Source organism: Papio anubis, chromosome 12 (assembly GCF_008728515.1).
Source record: "Papio anubis isolate 15944 chromosome 12, Panubis1.0, whole genome shotgun sequence".
NCBI classification, from domain to species: domain Eukaryota; kingdom Metazoa; phylum Chordata; class Mammalia; order Primates; family Cercopithecidae; genus Papio; species Papio anubis.
Genome location: NC_044987.1, coordinates 20,271,822 through 20,292,013, shown reverse-complemented (window position 1 = coordinate 20,292,013; position 20,192 = coordinate 20,271,822). Strand labels below are relative to the sequence as shown.

General features: G+C 47.1%; 1 protein-coding gene across 5 annotated transcripts in view; it reads left to right on the top strand.

Moving 5' to 3' along the window:
• ZBTB16 (zinc finger and BTB domain containing 16) overlaps positions 1-20,192 on the top strand; it is a 196,644-nt gene that overhangs the window by 118,537 nt on the left and 57,915 nt on the right. For all 5 annotated transcript variants that reach the window (XR_004177344.1, XM_003910731.5, XM_017948969.3 and 2 more), the window contains exon 4: positions 9,258-9,344. Coding sequence is in view for 4 of the 5 variants with exons in the window: in XM_003910731.5 (XP_003910780.1) it covers positions 9,258-9,344 (87 nt within the window). In the remaining variant the exon portion in view is untranslated. The remainder of the gene's footprint in view (positions 1-9,257; positions 9,345-20,192) is intronic.

Below are 20,192 nucleotides of genomic sequence, written 5' to 3'. Positions count from 1 at the left end.
ACCATACTATGATTGTCCAGTCATAGAAGTTGCCAGGAGAAGAAAGAGTTTAGAAGCAATGGTAAGGTGAACCCCTGAGTCACTACTCTTAGACTTCAGGAAGATTTGTATTTTTTTTTTTGGAGACAGAATATGCCTCTGTCACCCAGGCTGGGGTTGCAGGCACAAGCTACTGCACCTAGCCTATATTTTTTAAAAATCTGCAACAAATTTACTATCTTACTTGCATTTTATTTAAACTAATTCACTCATGTATATTTAAAAACATAAATCACCTCGAACTGGTTTGCATTCCCTGGTTCCCGTCTGGGTAGGCAGTAGGAGGGCAATAATACCGTTAAACATTGGCCATGAGTGGTGATGGGAGCTGATGGTGGGGGTGTCATTTCCCTGATCTCCTCCTGGGGAAGACTGATCTGACCCCGTCTTTACTGGTGTGTTTTGGCTGGAAAGGTAAGAATATTTTAAATGGCGTGGTGTATCTCTTGCATGCATTTGACGTTTGTGTGTGTCTTACACCTTGCTATTATTTTATCTCCTCGTGTCAACGATGATGTTGGTGTTAATGACAACCAGCATTTATTTATTGGGCAGTTACTGTATGCCAGGCAGTGTATTAAACACTTTACATGTATTACTTACATGAATCATCCCTGAAAGTGTGGCATAAACACTTGAGCCCAGTTTTCTAGGTAAGAAACAGGCCCAGAAAAGATAATTCAATCTCCAGGGTGGTAGCTAGACATGGTAGAACTGGGACTTGAACCAGAGTTTGTTTGATTCCAGAGAGCGTGCTCTTCACTACCTTCCTGTGCAGCTTAATATCGAGTGCATGTGTGTGTTCTGGCTGTGGACAGTGTTTCTAAGCCTGTGGGATTACCTGCTGGTGCTAAAAGGAGTAACAAAAGAGCTTTCCAAGCCACTCTGCCTGAGAATTGAGTTGCAGGGATAAGGGACAAGGTAGACCTGTGTGCTCCCTGTGGGACTTGAGAGAGGGACTCCAGGCTCCCAGTAAGAGACAAGGGCACCATGCAGCTTCCTAGTAGCATCACATTTATTAGATAGGATAAGAAATGTTCTCTCAGCCATAGAGCTGTCTCAGCATTTCCTCCTGACCCATTCCAGGGTTTCCTCTTTTGCAGAGTGGATATTTAGCCACACATGAGGTGTCAGTCATTTGCCAGGTCACTGGCAGGACATTGGCTTTTGGAGATCTGAAAACCACCTGTCCTCCATCCCAGGTGACCCCCGTTTTTCTGTTGCTCAGCCCAGGAGACGTTCCTGGTGTCTTTCTCGGTCCTGTATCATGACTTCATTCACCCTCCCATCCTGTAGTGAGGCCAGGCTCTGAGGACCTTTCCCCACAGCCTTGTCAACCACAGCTACCCTTGAACCACATCCTGGACCGATCGATGGGGCTGGTTGTTTTCCTTTCAGCCAGCATTTGTTCACCTGCTTTCCCTTTTCCCTCTTTCCTGAATCGGTGTCCCTTCCAGAAACTCTGGTTCTGGATCAGCTTTTTGTTTTGTTGATAAAGGAGAAAGAGCAAGAGTGAGAGAGCGAGAGAGCGAGAGAGAGAGAGCGAGAGAGAGAGAGCGAGAGAGAGCCTTCAAGCTCCTCTCCGGGAGTACACATCTCCTTGAGGGAAAGAACACGCAGTGCCGGCCTTTGGAATTGGCAGCCAGTGTGCTGTTCTCCGTCTGATAAGAGGTACTGTAAATAAAACTGTACACCGTGGCCTGTTGTAAAATGCCCCGCGTCTGTACTCATTGTTCTGACAGCTTATGCTTTTTTTGGGTCTGCTGTTTTGGTACACTCTGTACTTCCTTATGTAAGCAGGCGTGCAGATCTCATCAGAACATTCAAGATGTTTATTTTAAAATCTCAAGGAATTTTGAAAAAAGGACACACCACTCAGCATTAGATGCTGGCAAACATTAGGTGTTTTTTTCAGTGGTTCTTTTTTTCCCCCTTCTTATTATTAGCATGGGGGTGGGAGAGGTTTTGGAGAGGGAGGGATTTGGATTTTTTTTTTCTTCACTCATTGGCTTCTGCCTTCTTTCCTTCAGAGAGACACCACCCCCTATCTGATTGCAGTCAATGTCTTCTGCTTCCTTCCTGGATGCCCGGGACCTCCTCAGCCTCATTTCTGGTTAGGGCAGGTAGGGAGGGAGGCTGTTTGTCAAGGGGGTGAGGGCAGCTGCAGGGAGCTTGTCATGGCTTCTACTGGATTGCAGCTTTAATTGTCACTGGGATCCTGGGCGTTTAGAGAAAGCTTTATATTTTTGAAAGTGCCCTGCTGACTGTTCCCGACTTTGATTCTTGTGAGTTGGGGTGATCCTTGGCACAGAGGGAGAGCTGCTGCCACACACGGAGGCCTCAGTCCCACCTCTGGCATGTGCGTCCTCTCTTTCCACAAAACTTTAACCTGCTTTGAACCTTCCTCCTTCCTTTATCCCCAACCTTCTGGAGGTGTCAGGAAGTCAGGGAAAAAGGAGAAGAAGAGTGGGGGTCTGGAGAACCCAAAATGATCAGGGAGCTCCTTGCAGAGCGGTGCTTAGAACATCCCGAAGCCCTCATCTGCAGGGTCCCTGGGAGACTGGCAGGGGCAAGGATGTCTGCCTGTCTCTTTCACAGCTGGGTACCTGGAATCTCAGACAAACTCAGAGCCTGGGGTACGGAGTAGTCACTCGGCAGGTCACTGCCCGGGGGTAGGAGGCTCACTGACTGTAATGGAGGGAAGGCTTGTTTGTTGGGTGCCACAGTGAGCATTGGACTGGGTTGGTAGCAGACATACTGATGAGAGGCAGGTCTCGCACCAGAGGAAGCAGACATCCCCACTTCCTAACCTTTCCTTTCTTTTCCTCTCAGCTGCCTAAGACCTAGCCAGAGACCATGTCCTTGAGTTTTAAATAGGGGGTAGTAGAGAACTGAGTGTGCAGAATAAGGACTCTGCCACCCCCTAGGGGACAGACAGCTTGGCAGTGCCCTGAGTGGCCATTGCGCCCTTCCCAGGTGAGTTCTGCACCTAGGAACCTGCCTGGGGCTTTCTTTGCTTAACAAGCATTTAGTAGGCACAGACTGTGTGCCGGGCATGGCGCAGGGCATCGGGGATATGGTAAAGCCCAAGACAGGTGGGAACCTGCTCTCACAGAGCTCACAGTCCACTGGGAAGATGGAAGAGAGCCCCAAATACAGGACAGTCGAATGGGGCTCCAGGGGCTTGTCCAGAGAAGATTTCAGAGCCAGGCTGGCGAATAGCTGCTGACACGGACATATTGGTTCGATGGCAGATTTTTCTGCTCCCTTGAACAAAACAATCACTCATCTTTAAGTTAGAGAAACAAGGTGGGGTGTGTGTGTGTGTGTGTGTGTTCACGTATGTGCATGTGTGGTGCCATGTGTCTTTATGAATGTGAGACTCACTTTACACAAGATAAATGGCCCCCAAATAACTGTACATCCAATTCCAGTAAAATCAGCCATACTTTAATTGCATGAAGGGAGCTCTTTCTTTAAAGGAAAAGTGACTGGAGATAAATGGTAGCTGTGACTTACTGGTTCTGTATATCTACCCACCAGCTGTGGGGTGGAGCACTTTCCCCACCTTGTCGCAACTCTCCGAGGGACCTCCCCTTACTGCTTCCATTTTACAGCTGAGGCGACAGGCTCCCTGAGATTGGCAGCTTGCTGAGGGTCACAGCTGGCAACTAGCTTGCCTGGGATTTGACCTCTGATCTGTCTGACCCAAATGTTGAGCTCGTAACCACACTGCGCTGCCTCCTGAGGCATAAATGGCACCAAGGACCTCTGCTGTCCACAGAGTGTTTTGTGATCTGCAAGGAGTTTCGTATTCATTCATGTCTGTGATCTTGTTTGCTCTTCACAGCAGCCTCACGGAGGCAGACAGATAGGCTTATGCCCATTTTACAGATTGGGAAATCAGTTCATTGAGGTGTGGTGACTAGTTGTGAGTGGCCAGGTTAGGTGTGGGATCTCATGCCTGCACCTCTAGATCCTGCTGTTGTCCTCGGTTTGCCTGGATCTGTGATGGCTATGGATAGCAAAGGTCTAGCGCCCTTTATCTTCCACTATTCTCCCTCTGCTATTTAATTTCTTTCCCACAATCTATCCCTTAACTTCCCCCATCCCCGCATCTCCTACCTCAACCTCCCTCCATCCCGTGCAGCTGGCCTCCTTGCTCCTCTTCCCTTGCCTGGCGTGGATGTTGTCACGTGGTGGCCTTGCTGTATGCAGATGTCAGCGCATCAGCGAGGGCCTCCTTGACTACCCTGTGTAAAAGAACAGCCCCTGGCACTCTCTGTTTATCTTCATTTAATGCTTTGTTGTTGTTGTTGTTGTTGTTGTTGTTGTTGTTTTGAGATAGGGTTTCACTCCTGTTTCCCAGGCTGGAGTGCAATGGTGTGATCTCAGCTCACTGCAACCTCTGCCTTTCGGGCTGAAGCTATTCTCCTGCCTCAGCTTCCTGAGTAGCTGGGATGTAAAATCAGCCACCATGCCTGGTCAATTTTTGTATTTTTAGTAGAGATGGGGTTGCACCATGTTGGCCAAGCTGGTCTTGAACTCCTGAGCTCAAGTGATCTACCCATCCCGGCCTCCCGAAGTGCTGGGATTACAGGCATGAGCCATTGTGCCTGGCCCTCTTCACTTAATTTATTTCTCTTTTTATCACTTATCACCACCTGGCCTGTTTTATATTTACTTGCTCTAAAAATCCGCCCTCCCTTCTTGAACATAAGCTCCCTGAGGGCAGGGATTTCATCTCTTTTGTTTATTTCCTGTAATCCACCTCTTGGCATATAGTTACTGGACATTCAAAAACCAGCTCCCGTGTGTAGGAAGGATATGGCAAGTCACGGCCATCCCCAAGCTGTGTCCCTGGAGTTCTCCCTACTCCAGGTTGAGCCCCAGGAAATTTTGTGGGTGTAAATGCTGCTGCTAGGTCCGTGCACACCCGCTGTGTTCAGCTGGCATGACCTTCTTCCCTCCTCCTTTGCCCCCTCCCATTGATGCTTTATAAATGTATTAGTGGCTGCATGATGTCACCGTAATGCATTTTGGGAATAGCCATGTGGTTTATACACACTTGAGTTGCTTTGAATGCAAACCTGACATCATACTGAAGGCAGCAGTGAACAACATATGCACAGTAAACAGGCAGCGACTGTCTTATTGATTAACAGATGAGGCCTCTATTATCGATCAAAGCTTGGCGAGGAAATTTATCACTTTTAATTTCAGGGCTGCCAAATATTTCTGCCTCTGAGCCAGCCATTACAGAGACAATTTAAAGGCACAAGACTCCTTGGGAGAAAGGATTTTGTCTGTCTCGCTCTGCTCCGCTCACGTGTCTGTGGAACTGCCTGTCTTGGCTCTCACCCTGGAGAGTTGGGGGGAAGTCAGAGCCTGTCCGGGTGGGCGTGGGAGTACTGGGGCTTTGTGAGTAGGGGCTAGCAGTGGGAGCTGACATTTGTGTTATCCACGTGTAAGGAGGGACCTGGCCCAGAGTCAGTGAGGACAGGGGCTTTCACACGCTCAGCTCAGTGTCGTGACTTCAGCGAGGTGGGGGTGGAGTGGCGGGACTTTGAAGGCAAGCAGATGTGGTCAGGCTTGGGCCGAGGCAGCCGCTTTTACTAGATCATGTGTGCTTATCTGTCTTCATCTTCCTCTGCACTTGTCTGATGGTACACATCCGGCCCTTTATTTCCTACCTGGCCTCCTTCCTTTCTCTCTGCTTCTCAGTCATTAAAGCGAGAAGCTCCTCCAGCCCACAGTGATGGCTGTTTTCTAAGAACCCTCCGGACCACATCCCTTGGAAGCCTGTGGCATGGTGGGCTCCTCGCCGACTGCAGGGCTCCGGTGTGGGAGCCCACAGGGTGCCCTCCCCTTCCCAGCCAGTGCTTCCCTCTTCGGGCCTTTGCTTCCCCTTTCTCCTTTACGGAGCCGTGAGAGCGGATAGAACCCAAGGAAGAAATACAATTAAAATCAGATTCCTTACAGATCCACAGAAAATCATTGATGGCTAATGATTTGGGGCTGGGGGCAGTTTCTAATTGTGAGGGAGCTGTGACTTCATCCAGCCCCAGCTTTGCCGTCCAGGCCCACTCTGCTCTTGGAGGTGCTGTCTGCATTTCCAGTGTAAATGGATGAAAGGTAGTCTTGGCTGCTACCCCTGCTCACACACGTCATCACTGCTTCGCCATCACTGGGGGCTAGAAGTTTTCTTGGCTCTTTCCTCAAAGCTCTCTAAGCCGTATATCAGGTGCTTGGCCTGAGAGTGCCCTGTGGCTTGAAGGGACACCCAGAGGTCACCATGGGATTCTCCGTGCCTCCAGGTGAAATTCAACCCCAGCCACCTAAGGCAAATGACAATATTTATTTTTAAAGCTTTTCAGGAGAAGTGAGTTCATATCCTCCCTGGGGTACTTTGTCACCCACTTATCCGGCCAGTCGACTCACGTTTATTCAGCACCTACTAGAGTGTATCCTGCTCATCAGTAGGAAGATAGGTGTCAGCGAGACAGAGAAAGTCGATACCTCCAGAGGACCCCACCTTCTAGACTTCCTCTGGGATCCTCATATTCTTCACTGCAAGAAGCATTTATTGGTATTGAAGTCTGTGCTGGAACAGCTTGTATTTGGAGTTGCATTCCTTCAGTATGTGCTGATTCTCCAAGGCAGAGGTTTCCAAATTTCTAGAAAAGTAGTGGAGCCATTTTTCCAGCCCCAAAGCCCTGATGTGTAAAACAGGTAAATTGAATTTTCATTCAGAGATGGGAGCTCAGACCCCACCCATGGAGTCTTATCCACAAAGCATCTTTGCAGATGGAACCCTAGGGAGGCCGAAGGGTACAGGGATTACTCTGAAATGAGGCTGCCTGTGTTTGAATTCACCTTTACTATGTTAACCACTGTGTGGCGTTGGGCAAAGTGCTTAACCTCTCTGGGCTTGAATGTACTCATCTGCTACATGGGGATAATGATAGCACATACTATATAAATGGTGGTAGTTAGGACGAATGATACATATTAAACATCTAGCATCATGCCTGGTATATAGTCAAGACTCAGGAAATCTGAGGTGATTTGAAAACAGCACTGTCGGCTACAAATTTGTGTAAAAAGTAGTTCTGGCTCGTACGAGGCTCTAATACAAAACTAAAACACAGGCATATTTAAAGAAGAGCGAAGATGACCAGACACACTGGCTCACACCTGGAACCCCCCAGCACTTTGGGAGACCAAGGTAGGAGGATCACTTGAGCCCAGGAGCTCAAGACCAACCTGGGAAACACAGTGAGACCTCATCTCTAAATAAAAAACAACAAACAAACAAACAAACGGAATTAGTCAGGCATGGTGGCGTGCACCTGTAGTCCCAGCTACTCAGGAGGCTGAGGTGGGAGGATTGCTTGAACCCAGGAGGTTGAGGCTGCTGTAAGCTATGATTGTACCACTGCACTCCAGCCTGGGTGACAGACAGAGACCCTATCTCAAAAACAACAATGACAACAACAAAGTGCTAAGACGTGTTGAAAGGAACAATGCAGTGGCAGATTGGAAAGGGCAGAAGAGTAAGGGACTGGAGAGCTTGATGTCCACAAACTCTGGCCTTGAAAATGGAGTGGGATTGGAACAGATGGAGGAACAGGACTGAGCATTGCTCAAGCACAGCGACTCTGGGAAGGTCAAGCAGTGCCCAGAGAGGGCTGGTGAGGACAGCTTACCTATGGAGGTGGGTGGCTAACCGGGACAGGTTATGGAAGGCCTTGAAGCCAAGTAGAGGAATTTAGAGTCAGTACACATTGGGAGGCCTTGTATCTTCTTGAGTAAGAAAGTGTGAGGAATCAAGTGGCCGTAGAGGAACCTGCATGTGTTGAGTAGATTGCAGGTGGCTGGCGGTGTGGAAACCACCTCGCGTCTTACAGTGTTCTGAGTGTGATGCTGCAAGGGCCTGAATGGGGTGGTGATTGCAGTGGAATCACTGCACCAAATGCCGTGGAAGAGTACATCTACGAGACATCTTGAAGGAAAAATGCCAAGGCTTGTGACAGGTGACCCCTGGATCAGATAATATAGTAGAGCCATGAAGACTATTAGCCAATGATAAAAAGTACTGTTTCATCTTGACATGGTGGCATTATCACTTTAAGCCTTCTAAATGACAGTTCTGAGAAAGTTTATTAAATTGAGTTGCACTGAATTAATCTTATTTATTCCACAAATATGTATAGTAATAGGTTTCCACTGTGTGTCAGGCAGATGCAGCTGTGCACAAGATGACACGGTCCCTCCGCCAGGGAACTTACCATGTGGTGAGAGAGAAAGACAGGGCCACGGGCATTCGGAATGGAGCACAGCAAGGGCCAAGAACTGGAACATATCAGGTGCTATCGGAGCATAAAGGAGCCTTGCCTCACCTACACATGGGGGCCCGGGTACTGAAGTCGATGCATGAATGATGAATAGGACCTCCAACTGCACCATAGCAGCCAGGGAAGCGTGGGAGAATGTCAGAGGCAGAGGACATGCAGAAGAATGTGCTCAGGCCTAGCAATGAGGAAGAATATGGTTCCTCCAGGGAGCCCACATGGTTCAGTGTAGCTGGAGAAAAGAGAGCAAGAGTGAGGTGTGAGAGACGAAGCAGGAAAGAGGAGCATACCGAGAAGTGCTGTGTGAGTCACAGTAAGGAGTTTGAACCTTGTTCTTCAGGCACTGGGGAGTCATTCAGGGGTTTTAAATGGTCAGATGCAGGCAGCAGTTGGGGGTAGACGGTGGGTTTAGTTTTGGACACACTGAGTCAGAGGTCCCCGTGTACATCCAGGTAGAGGTATGTCAGCAATTCTTACCTTCCCATAAAGTACAGTTTAGGCAACAGGACACATTTCCCTGCGTTGGTATCATTTTTCTCCTGTCCTCCCATCACGTGGAGGTAGGTCTTCAGATCCTCCTTCTTCTTGAGGTATCTAACTTGGAGCCCATTTCTGTTTATCTTGGTTATTCTGATTTTGTTTCTCCTTCTCTCTGGAAGAGCCCTAGACAAAGGCATTTGGAACTCAGTTGGGTGAATGTTCACCTCTTAGAGGAAGGTCTGAACCATGGATGATCCCTCACTCAGGATTTTCGCAGGTGTCCAGTCCCCTCCCCTAGTGTCCACCTGCACAGTTGTGGCCCAAGACCTCCCCCCTCACCAATGGACTATTGTTCTAGTGGTAACTGCCTCTCCTTTCTTTCAGCGGGTGCCAAAGCCTTTGTCTGTGATCAGTGTGGTGCACAGTTTTCGAAGGAGGATGCCCTGGAGACGCACAGGCAGACCCATACTGGTGAGTTGACTTGGATTCCTATTCTTCAGGTTTTCCACAGTGTTGGTAGCACATGGACATGAACTGTCTGGGTGGCAACCTCTTTTTAGCAAATGTAACATCCAGTAATTTCCTGGGGGAGCTGTGAGTAGGGTGGGCTTCTGCCATGTTCAGCTACCCGTGGCTGTGTGGCTGGCCCAGCAGAAGTTTACAAGTATGACATGGCCCCATGAGAATGGCTGTCCTAGATTAGGCCAGGATCTGTCTCTAACTGGCCACTGAGATCCCATTTTCTTGGAGGTATCTAGTACGCTCTTGTTGAGGCCTTAGTCTGTGATGTTACCAAAACATCTTCCTTTGGTCAGGAAATCTGTCACACCCATCTGATGAGACTGAAACCCTCATGTGGCCATGGTGGGCTGGTCCTCCCTCTGCGAGAGCTGAGACGTTGTCTAAAATCAGTCTGTACACAGGATGCATCTGAACAATATTAACTCACAATGATAGAGCTTTATTTGATTTCAAGGAGATTGATTTCACTGCACCAAAGTCATCTGATGATTGTGATCAGCGTTGTTGTCACCAGATCATCATGGCAGCTCACACTTAACACTCACAGTAAGGCAGGCACTGTTCTCAGGGCTTTACGTCAGGGATCCCCAACCCCGGGATCATGGACTGGTGTCCGTGGTGGTCTGTTAGCAACCAGGCTGCACGGCAAGAGGCGAGCAGTGGGCGAGCAAGTGAAACTTCATCTGTATTTATAGCTGCTCCTCATTGCTTGCATTACCACCTGAGCTCCTCCTCGTGTCAGAGCAGCAGCAGCAGCAGCAGCATTAGATTCTCATAGGAGCACAAACCCTACTGTGAACTGTGCACGCAAGGGGTCTAGGTTGTGTGCTCCTTATGAGAATCTAATGCCTGATGATCTGTCACTGTCTCTCGTCACCCCCAGATGGGACCATCTAGTTGCAGGACCTCAGGGCTCCCACTAATTCTACATTATGGTGAGTTGTATAATTAGTTCATTATATATTATAACGTAATAATAGAAAAATAAAGTACACAATAAATGTAATGTGCTTAAATCATCCCAGGAATACCCTTCTGTACCCTGCCATATGTGAAAAAGTTGTCTTCCATAAAACTGATCCCTGGTGCCAAAAAGGTTGGGGAGCACTGCTTTACGTGATCCCACCTGGCCAATCTCTGAATAACGCTATAAGGTAAGGTCGGAGGCTACTCTTACATCATAGATGAGGAAACTGAGGCTGAAAAGAGGGAAAGTGACTTGCTGGATTTGGTAATGGGGACAGGTGTGGTAGAACCATATAGTTCAGAGCTGAGACTGCATGAGTTTAATCCTGACTGCCACTTCCTATTTGTGGGGCCATGGATAAATTATTCAAACTCTCTAAATATAGATTTCTCATCTGTTAGAAAAGTGGAGTCATATTAGTGTCTACCTCCTAGCATTAGGGTTGTTGTGGGGATGAAATAAGGTATTTTATTTGAAGTATTTCATGGCGTGTTTGGCTCATAGTAAGCACTCAATAAATAGTAGTAGGTATATTTAATGTAATAGATATTTATTGAGTTTCTACAATGTGCCTGGCACTGTTTAGGCATTTAAGATGTAGTAGTGCATGAGACAGACGACATTCCTGCCCCTCATGGAACTGAGCTTCTAGCTGGGAGACAGAATCAGCAAATAAGTGTACGATATCATATCTGCTTATACATACTAAGTACTACTAAGAAAAGGATAAGGAGTAGAGAATAATAGGGAGAAAAGAAATATGGTGGATATTTTGGGAGAAATGTTGTAGATAAAATGGTTAGGGAAGGCCTCTCCAAGAAGGTGGTATCTGGGCAGAGTCTTAAAAAGAGAAGGAGTGAGCCACTCAAAAATTTTCTGGGAAGAATGTCTAAGCAAAGGGAGTGAGTGCTTACAGAAGCCCTGAGGCTGGGTCAAGTCTGACAGGTTTAAGGACCCGCATGCAGAGCAGTGGTGGCCAGAGAGCTGGGAGTGATGTGCAGAGAGTGGTGAGGGATGAGGACAGGATCTGACAAGCCTCTCAGCCCTGGTAAAAGATCTGGGTTTTATGCTGCATGTGCTAAGAGTCCTTTGGAGGGTGAGAAAATATCTGCAAATCATATATTTGATGAGGAACTTATAGCTAGAAATAGAAAGAGGTCTTATAATTCAAAAAACATTAACAAATAATCAAATTAAATAATGGGCAAAGGTTTTGAACAGACATGTCTCCAAAGATGACAAATAGCCAATGAGCACATGAAAAAGATGCTCAACTGCATTCACCATCAGGTAGATGCAAATCAAAACCACAGTGAGATACTGCTTCACACCCACTACAGTGTGGCTACAGTAAAAAATACAGATAATAACAAGTGTTATCAAAAATGTGGAAAAACCAGAACTCTCATACTGTGCTGGTGGGAGTGTAAAATGGTGCAGCCACTTTGGAAAACATTCTGGAGATTCCTCAAGAGGTTAGCTGAGGCAGGTAGATCACAAGGTCAGGAGATTAAGACCATATTGGCCAACATGGTGAAACCCCATTTCTACTAAAAAAGTACAAAAATTAGCTGGGCGTGGTGGCATGTGTTTGTAATCCCAGCTACTTGGGAGGCTGAGGCAGAAAAATCACTTGAACCAGGGAGTTGGAGGTTGCAGTGAGCTGAGATTGCGCCATTCCAGCCTGGTATCAGAGTGAGACTCTGTCTCAAAAAAAAAAAAAAAAAAAAAAAAAGGTTAAACATAGAATTACCATACGACACAGCAGTTCTTCTCTTAGGTATACAACCAAGAGAACTGAGACGATATGTTTATAGCAGCATTATTCATAATAGCCAAAACAAAATGGAAACAACCCAATATGTATCAACTGATGAATGGATAAACCAAGTGTGGTGTATTCACACCATGGTATACTGTTTGGCTCTAAAAAGGAATGAAGTACTGATACATACTACAACACAGATGAACTTGAACATGCTCTGTGAAAGAAGCCAGATGCAAAATGATTGTGTTCATGTGAAATATCTAGAATAGGCAAATCTATAGAGACAGAAAGTAAATTAGTAGCTGCCAGGGGCTGGGGTAGTTGTGAGGAAATGGAGAGTGACTGCTGATGAAGCCGGAGTTTCTTCGTGGAGTGATGAAAATGTTCTAAAATTGATCATGGTGATGACTGCACAGCTTTGAATACTGAGGCTCCTCGACTTACAGTGGGGCTGTGTCCTGCTAAACCCATCATAAGTTGAAAAGATAATAAATTGAAAATGCATTTAATACAGCTAACCTACTGAACATCATAGCTTAGCCTAGCCTACCTTAAATGTGCTCCGAACACTTACATTAGCCAACAGTTGGGCAAAATCATCTAATATAAGACCTATTTTATAATAAAAGTGTTGAAGATCTCATGGAATGTATTATATCCTGTACATTACTTCAAAACTGTGATGGTTTCCCACAATTATAAAGTTAAAAATCCTAAGTCAGGGACCATTCTATGTATTAGTTGAACTGTACACTTTAAAAGACATGAATTTTATATTGTATGGTATGTGTATTAGATCTCTGAAAAGTGGCATGGGTGTGTACATGTATATAAATGAGCTCTGCCAGTGTCAGGAAGAGTCACTGGCATCACTCATGCCACCTCTCTTTCATATGTAGATACATACACACACACACATATATATACACACATATGTATACATACACACACATATACGCACAGACAGAGTGATGTGCCATGTATTAAGCCGTTCTTGCATTGCGGTAAAGAAATACCTGAGACTGGGTAATTTACAAAGAGGTTTAATTGGCTTACAGTTCTGCAGGCTTTCCAGGAAGCATGATGCTGGCATCTGCTCAGGCTCTAGGGAGGCCTCGGAAGCTTACAACCATGGTGGAAGGCAAAGGGGGAGCAGGCATGTCACATGGCCAGAGCAGGAGCTAGAGAGAGAGAGTTGGGCAAGGGGGAAGCAGCTGCACACTTTTAAATGACCAGTTCTCTCAGATAACTCACTCATTGTCATGAGAATAGCACCAAGAGGATGGTACTAAACCATTCAGGATAAACCCATCCCCATGATCCAATTGCCTTGCACCAGGCCCCACCTCCAACACTGGGGATTACAGTTCAATATGAGATTTGGGCAGGACAAATATCCAAACTATATCACACCATATAATGACATTTTGGTCAACAATGGATTGCATATATGACAGTGGTCTCATAAGATTATAATACCATATTTTTACTGTACCTTTTCTACATTTAGATGTGTTTAGATACATGAATACTTACCATTGTGTTACAGTTGCCTGCAGTGTTTAGTACAGCAGCATGCTCTAAAGGTTTGTAGCCTAGGAGCAATTGGCAGTCCCATATAGCCTTGGTGTGTAGAAGGCCGTACCACCTAGGCTTATGTAAGTGTGCTCTAGGATGTAGCCTAGAAGCTACCCACTAGGAAGTGGAGAGCTGGAACTTGACCCAACTCACGTGCTCTTTCCCTGACTCCCCAACTGCCTGCACATTGACTGAGTGTTGTCCATGGGCTAAAAGGCTCAGGATCATGCCCCGTCATGGGCAGGGCTCTTTTGGCTCCTTGTGCCCTATTTAAGACAAAATTGTCTAATGAAACATTTCTCAGAACATACCCTTATCACTAAGTGACATTTGACTGTACACACACATGCACACACACACACATACATAGCTTTACTGAGATATAATACATACACACACACACAGATGTGCATTTATAGAGAAGGTGGAAAAGTAGTCCATTGAAGGGTTTTGACTGGGAGAATGACATGACTTGATTTATGTGTTTAAAAGATTATTCTGGTTCTTGTGTCGAGGATTGACCATAGAGAGTATTGTCATGTAACAAACCACTGCAATAGTAGCTTAAAACAATAAAGTGTTATTGTCTCTGACAGTTCTGTGGGTAACTGGGCTCAGCTGGGTGGTTTTCACTTGGGGTCTCATGTGGTTTCCATCAGGTAATGGCTGGAGCTGATGTTATCTGAAGACTCAGCTGGGCTGGATGTCCGAGATGGCTCCTTCACTCAGTTATCTGAGTCTCAGTGTTCCTTTGCATGGCTTCTCTCTTCAGCAGAGTAACCTGCATTTGTTGTGTGACAGCTCAGGTTTCCAGGAGTCAGGACACAGAAACTGCCAGCCCTCTAAAAGCTAGGCTGGAAGTACACAGCATTACTTCCACCATATTTCATCAATCAGATAGTCATAGGTCAGCCCCAGATCGAAGGTGGTGGAAGGCTGGACTCTCCTTCTCAGTAGGGAAGTGACAGAAACCTATAGGGAAGGAGGAATTGATGGCAGCCATCTTTGGAAACAAGCTGCCACAGGGGACTCAAGTAGAAGAAGGAAGAACACTAGTCAACTGCTGTTAAGATTATTGTCGTCAATATTTCAGCATTCTTGTCCTTTCCTGAGTAGACAACTAAATGGTATGCCTCCTAAATGGTACCTTGAGCTTTGGCCTGGAGGGGTCTTGCCCTGTCATGATGGGAGGAGAGCTTTACAGGTGAGCTGTCATTCCAGTCAGCATCTCCCTAGCTCAGTTATAGAGAAGGTGACCTGGCTAGGTTATTTTGCCCAGGGTTCCAGAGCTTGTTGTCGTGAAAGCAAGGGAAGGACCGAGTCTCCCAGGGTCCCAGCCATTTTCTTATTGCTAGACCGCAGGTAACTGAGAATCCCACTCTGAGAGTTCTAATCTAGGGGAATGAGCTGTGAGCCAGCTTTGCCAAGCAGCTTAATTCTGTCCATCCCGATTACATTTGCAGCATCAGAGAGCAAGCTGCCCTCTCAGCCAGAGGCAGGGGAGCAAGCTGAGTCCCTGAGGGATGAGCAGCTGTGGAGGTTGTTCCCAGGCAGACCCCAGACGTATGGAGCACCCCCTGTGCGCCTGGCACCCGCTGGGGATATGATGGTGACCAACTCAGGCACATGCCCTGTTCTTGAAAGAAGCTGAAGGTCTGAATATGGTGGCCTGGGCCCTTTGTTTTCCCCCAGAGATCTTGTGGATGGGGCTTCTCTGCTGGAGGAGGGAGAGGTCAGCTACCGAGTGCCCCCTGCTGATGTTAAGGTAAAATGTGGCTTGCTCAATAGGCCACATGTGGTGTGCTCAATAGAGATTGAGTAAACTGAGCTCTTGAAAGGATGGGGAATGGAGAAAATGAATCCAAATTAGGGGTGAGAGACCAAGGTGGATGCTTTGAGAAAGGCTCCCTGCCAGCCTTAGTATGAGCTGTGGGTGAGCTCCCCCAGCAGGGAAGAGCCACTTCCTTGTGTGGGGCAGGTGTCGTGCTCAGTGCCGAGGGGAGATTCGACAGCAGCCTTACCCTCAAGATAGGGCTGGCAAAGAGGGGTCCTGTGTGACCCTGGTGACTCTTTCTGACATGTGGCAGAGCTCATTCATCACTCATAGCTCTACTTCCTGCTGAACTCAGGTGGATTTTCAGTTCCCCTAATAATCAATGAGAGAATACAATCTGAAATCTATTTGCCCTCTCTATTCCAGGAAAGGGGACCGTGGAGGAAGGGAGTTTCCTGATAACAGGGAACACTGAAAATATCACTGAAGCTCTTAGAGTGGGAAAAGCCAGGTGGGGGACCAGGTATCGTTGGGAAACCAACAGGAGAGTATGTAGGGAAGAGCTCTGAAATAGAGAAGGAATGGGCTGGGCACGTTGGCTCATGCCTGCAATCCCAGCACTTTGGGAGTCCGAGGTGGGCGGATCATGAGGTCAGGAGATGAGACCATCCTGGCTAACACAGTGAAACCCCATCTCTACTAAAAATACAAAAAATTAGCCGGGTGTGGTGGTGGGCACCTGTAGTCCCAGCTACTCGGAAGGCTGAGGCAGGAGAATGGCATGAACCCAGGAGGCGGAGCTTGCAGTGAGCCGAGATCGTGCCACCGCACTCCAGCCTGGGCGACAGGGCAAGACTCCATCTCAAAAAAAAAAAAAAAAAAAAGAGAAGGAATGGAGACCCTGGGACAGTGAAAATAATGCCAATACCACTTGATATTTTTGCTACCTTAGTTTATAAAACATGTTCGTCTATTATACCCATTTAACAGAGGAGACCATGGGGCCCTAGACACTGCCCACTAGGAAGTGGAGAACTGGAACTTGACCCAGCTCCAACTCAAGTGCTCTTTCTACTACTCCCTGGCTGCCTCCGCGTTGACTGAGTGTTGTCCAGGAGTCTGTAGGCTGAATGGTTCAGAGTGATCCTGTTTAGAGGTCATTGAGCTCATGGCCCTGCCTGGGAAGAGCTCTTTTGGATCCCTGTGCCCCATTGCACTGTGAAGCCCCAACACCCTGATGTGCACATCCTCCTCCTGGAGTAGGATACAGTTTGCCTGAATCAGATCAGTTTCATATCCAAGGCTGCCACGTGGGAGTTCATGGAGTTCACGTGTGGCTTTGCATAGGGCAGGTGGTTATGGTGTCGTACAGGTATTCTTGAAACTGGAAAATGAACTTAATGGAAACTATTTCCAATTCCAGTCTATCCAAGAGAATGGCATCTTCACATCTCACATCCCTTTTGACCCTACTTGACCTGGATTTCTGTCCTGGTGTGTGTGACCCCTCCATGCCCCCTGCCCTCAAGATCTTGACGGGCTCAAGCTGGTGTTCTAGGAGGCCACGCTGACGACGGTTGGGCTGGGCTCAGGCTTTGTTGTCACATTCAGTTTTCTGTTTTGGTACAACGAAGACTTTGAGGAGATAAACAGAGATCATTTTACACCTTTTATATTATGACAAATACATATTGCAAAACACTGCTGCTTCCAAAATGTTTGGGTTGCAGAGCAGTGAGGAATTAACAGCTAGGCAGTTCCCGAGATGCTTGTGCTTCATTTACACATCAGAATTTTTTTTACACTGTTCAGTGAAATAAAAGTGAGAAAACACACATACACGCACGTGCACACCCACGTGCACACCCAGTGCACCACCTGGCTGCTATATCAGGAATGTCTTAAATTAGCAAGTAGTTCTTTAAGTCCAGATAAACTGATAAATACCATTAATGGCTTAATTTATACTCTGGGTTTGAAATTTGACACACGGACACTATCTTGGCTCAGGAAGCACAAGTGGTTTTGTGCCAGAGGTTTTAATGACCGATCAGTAATATAAATTGCTGCATCACTGAGCAGAAATAGCTTCTCCATGTCATTTGATCTGGAAACTTCTCTGGCCAGGCAGCAGTTAATAAATTTAAAAATAATTACCCTCTTTATTCAAAGTCAAACTAATTAGGAGTGGGTTTTACAAATCATAATGTTGTTCAAGCCACTGTACATCCCCATTTGGGACTTGAACAGGCCTGGGGGCAACAGACAGGATCCGTGGTGTTAATTAGAGGGCAGTGAGATAACTTGGCTGCTGAGCCTCCAGGGTAGGAGGCTGGGCAGTCTTCAGTATGCCCTCGGGAGAAAATGGGAGGTCTGAGTGAAGAGGCCACGACGGTGACCTGTAGGAACCTTCAACTCTTTCAGTCCATCTGTAGGGGACCCAGAGCAGCTACCTATTTGTAATCTGAACATGGGGGAGTTGGGGCCAGGACTGGTCTGTGTGGACCTGGCCAGAGAGACTGAGGGAGTCAGGGAGCAGGAAAGGGGGATGGGCAAATGACTGCCTGAGGACACAAGACCTGCATGAAGGCAGGGAAGTGGATGGGATGATCTCTAGAAGGCATTACTTCCTAGGAAAGTTTGAGCCCTAACAGAGTGGTGCAGGTTTGTCATGCAAATTGCAGGGAAGAGGAACCCCAGGAAGCCTAAAATCAGGGTGTCAAGTGCAGGGTATTTGGTGCATAGTGACCCAGAACTTGGGATCTGGTGTCAGACCATCTAGATTCCAATTCCAGCCCCATTACAGACTGGATAATCTCAATATAGGCCTTGCATGGATAAGCGCTCAGGAAATGGAGGTGCCAGTTTCTCTCATTGCATCATCCTCGTCTTCCTTAGAGGCCTCTGAGAACATGTATTTCTCCCACTGGGTTGGTGATGGGGAAGGGCCAAGTCAGTGAGGATGGTGATGGTGGAACAGGAACAGTATACACCTGCTTTGCAAGGCCGTGGTGAGGTCTTCCAGGATCCTTGACTATGTCCTCTGGCCAAGAGGACATTTGCAATGTGCCTACTGAACTAACAGTTGAGAGAAGTGAGGGCATATTGAAGCTCCGTACCTTGAGCAATCTCATGGAGCAGATTTGGTAGATCTTAAGGCCCTGAGGTCTGGAATGCCCAAAGATTCCCAAAGGAACCATTCCCTGTTGACATCTAAATACGTGATATGTAAACCCAGGCCAGACAGGCTGCAAAACTGGAATCGAGACTAAGCAGGTATACCAGCCTCCAGGAGCACCAGGCCTGTGCCCTTCCACATCTTAGAGGAGGCTTCAGTGACTGGTGAAGGCTCAGGAATTTTGGGTTGCTGGGGGGGGTCCTGAACCATGTCTGCTATCACCAGGGACGTGGATATTCCCTATCTCTTGACTTCTTCCAATAGAACCTTCTACCTCATCCTACCTTTTCCCCAGTAAGAAAAAAGAGGCAAAGAAGCAGACAGAGATAGCTCAGGTCATTCCTAGGTTTAGAAGTTCTGAGGCTGGGAATCTTAAGGGCACCCTCTGCAGGCCCAGGGTACTAGGTTGAACTAGACCCTAGACTTACCCTGGAGCAATTCAGCTCTCTCTTCCAGCCCTCAACCTGGCCTGCAAGGTCTGCCAGGTTAGTGACTCAAGTTTGCTGTCAGAATAGCCTGTATAGTTGGCTTATCCTATAGTTCCTTCATTTCCTCGTTCTCTGAGTTTTTAGGTACCTACTGTATGCTCGGTACTTTGTGGACTTAATACATAATAGTGAACAGAAATTGGGCCCTGCCTTCCTGAAGGTTACGGTGTTGTGAAGGAAATGAGCATGTAGGCTGAACTTGCCTCAGGCACAGATAATTCAACAGTTGTACTCTTTTGGATACTTTTGAGTTATTATTTTATGAAGTCTTCACTATAATCCAAAAATAGAGACCTTTTTTCCTCCCTAATCTTTGCCAGAGAAAACTGAGTCCCAGAAAGGTTAAGGAAGACCGATCTGGGGCAGGACTTGAATGTGTGCCTTGGTCTTCTGGACCCCAGAGCCCACATGTTAACATTGTCGTCCCTCCCTGTGGTGGCCTGGCTATCAGCTCTCATGTGCGGATCAATGGATCAAAGCCCCTATTTGAAAAAGGGGGTCAGTTAAGAACAAACAATCCAAACTAGAATTAGGGCCCACAAGTTCAGCCCAAGGTTCTCTCCACTGTGATTGCAAAATAAGTACTTTCTTTTACTGGCCTAGAAAAAGTTGCTTAGTTTCCACATTACTGCGTCACAGGGGAAGCCACTCAACCAGATGCAAATGTTGAGATGCTGGTTCTCATCCACTGTGTGTTGGCTGCAAGAGTCTTGCAGTCCAGAAACAGCACACCTCTGGCAGCTGAGGGTCCATGCTGCAGATTCTGCTCTTCCCTCCTAGTAGGGAGTGGGCATTGGAGGGAACCCCACCCAAAGGGTCCTCTTGGTTTCGGTGTGAAGGAGGCTAGGAGGCATATACTCTCTCTTCCCCCCACTCTCTGTTTCTCTCTGTTTCTCTCTGTCTCCCTTTCTCTTTGCACTGTGTGGCTTCCCCCTTTGGAGGTGCAGAACTGTATCTCCAACCTTGCTGTTGGCTGCCTGCTTGCACTGGCCCCTCTCTCTCTCCTGATATGTTAATAATATTTGGAGGAAGCTTCAGGGACAG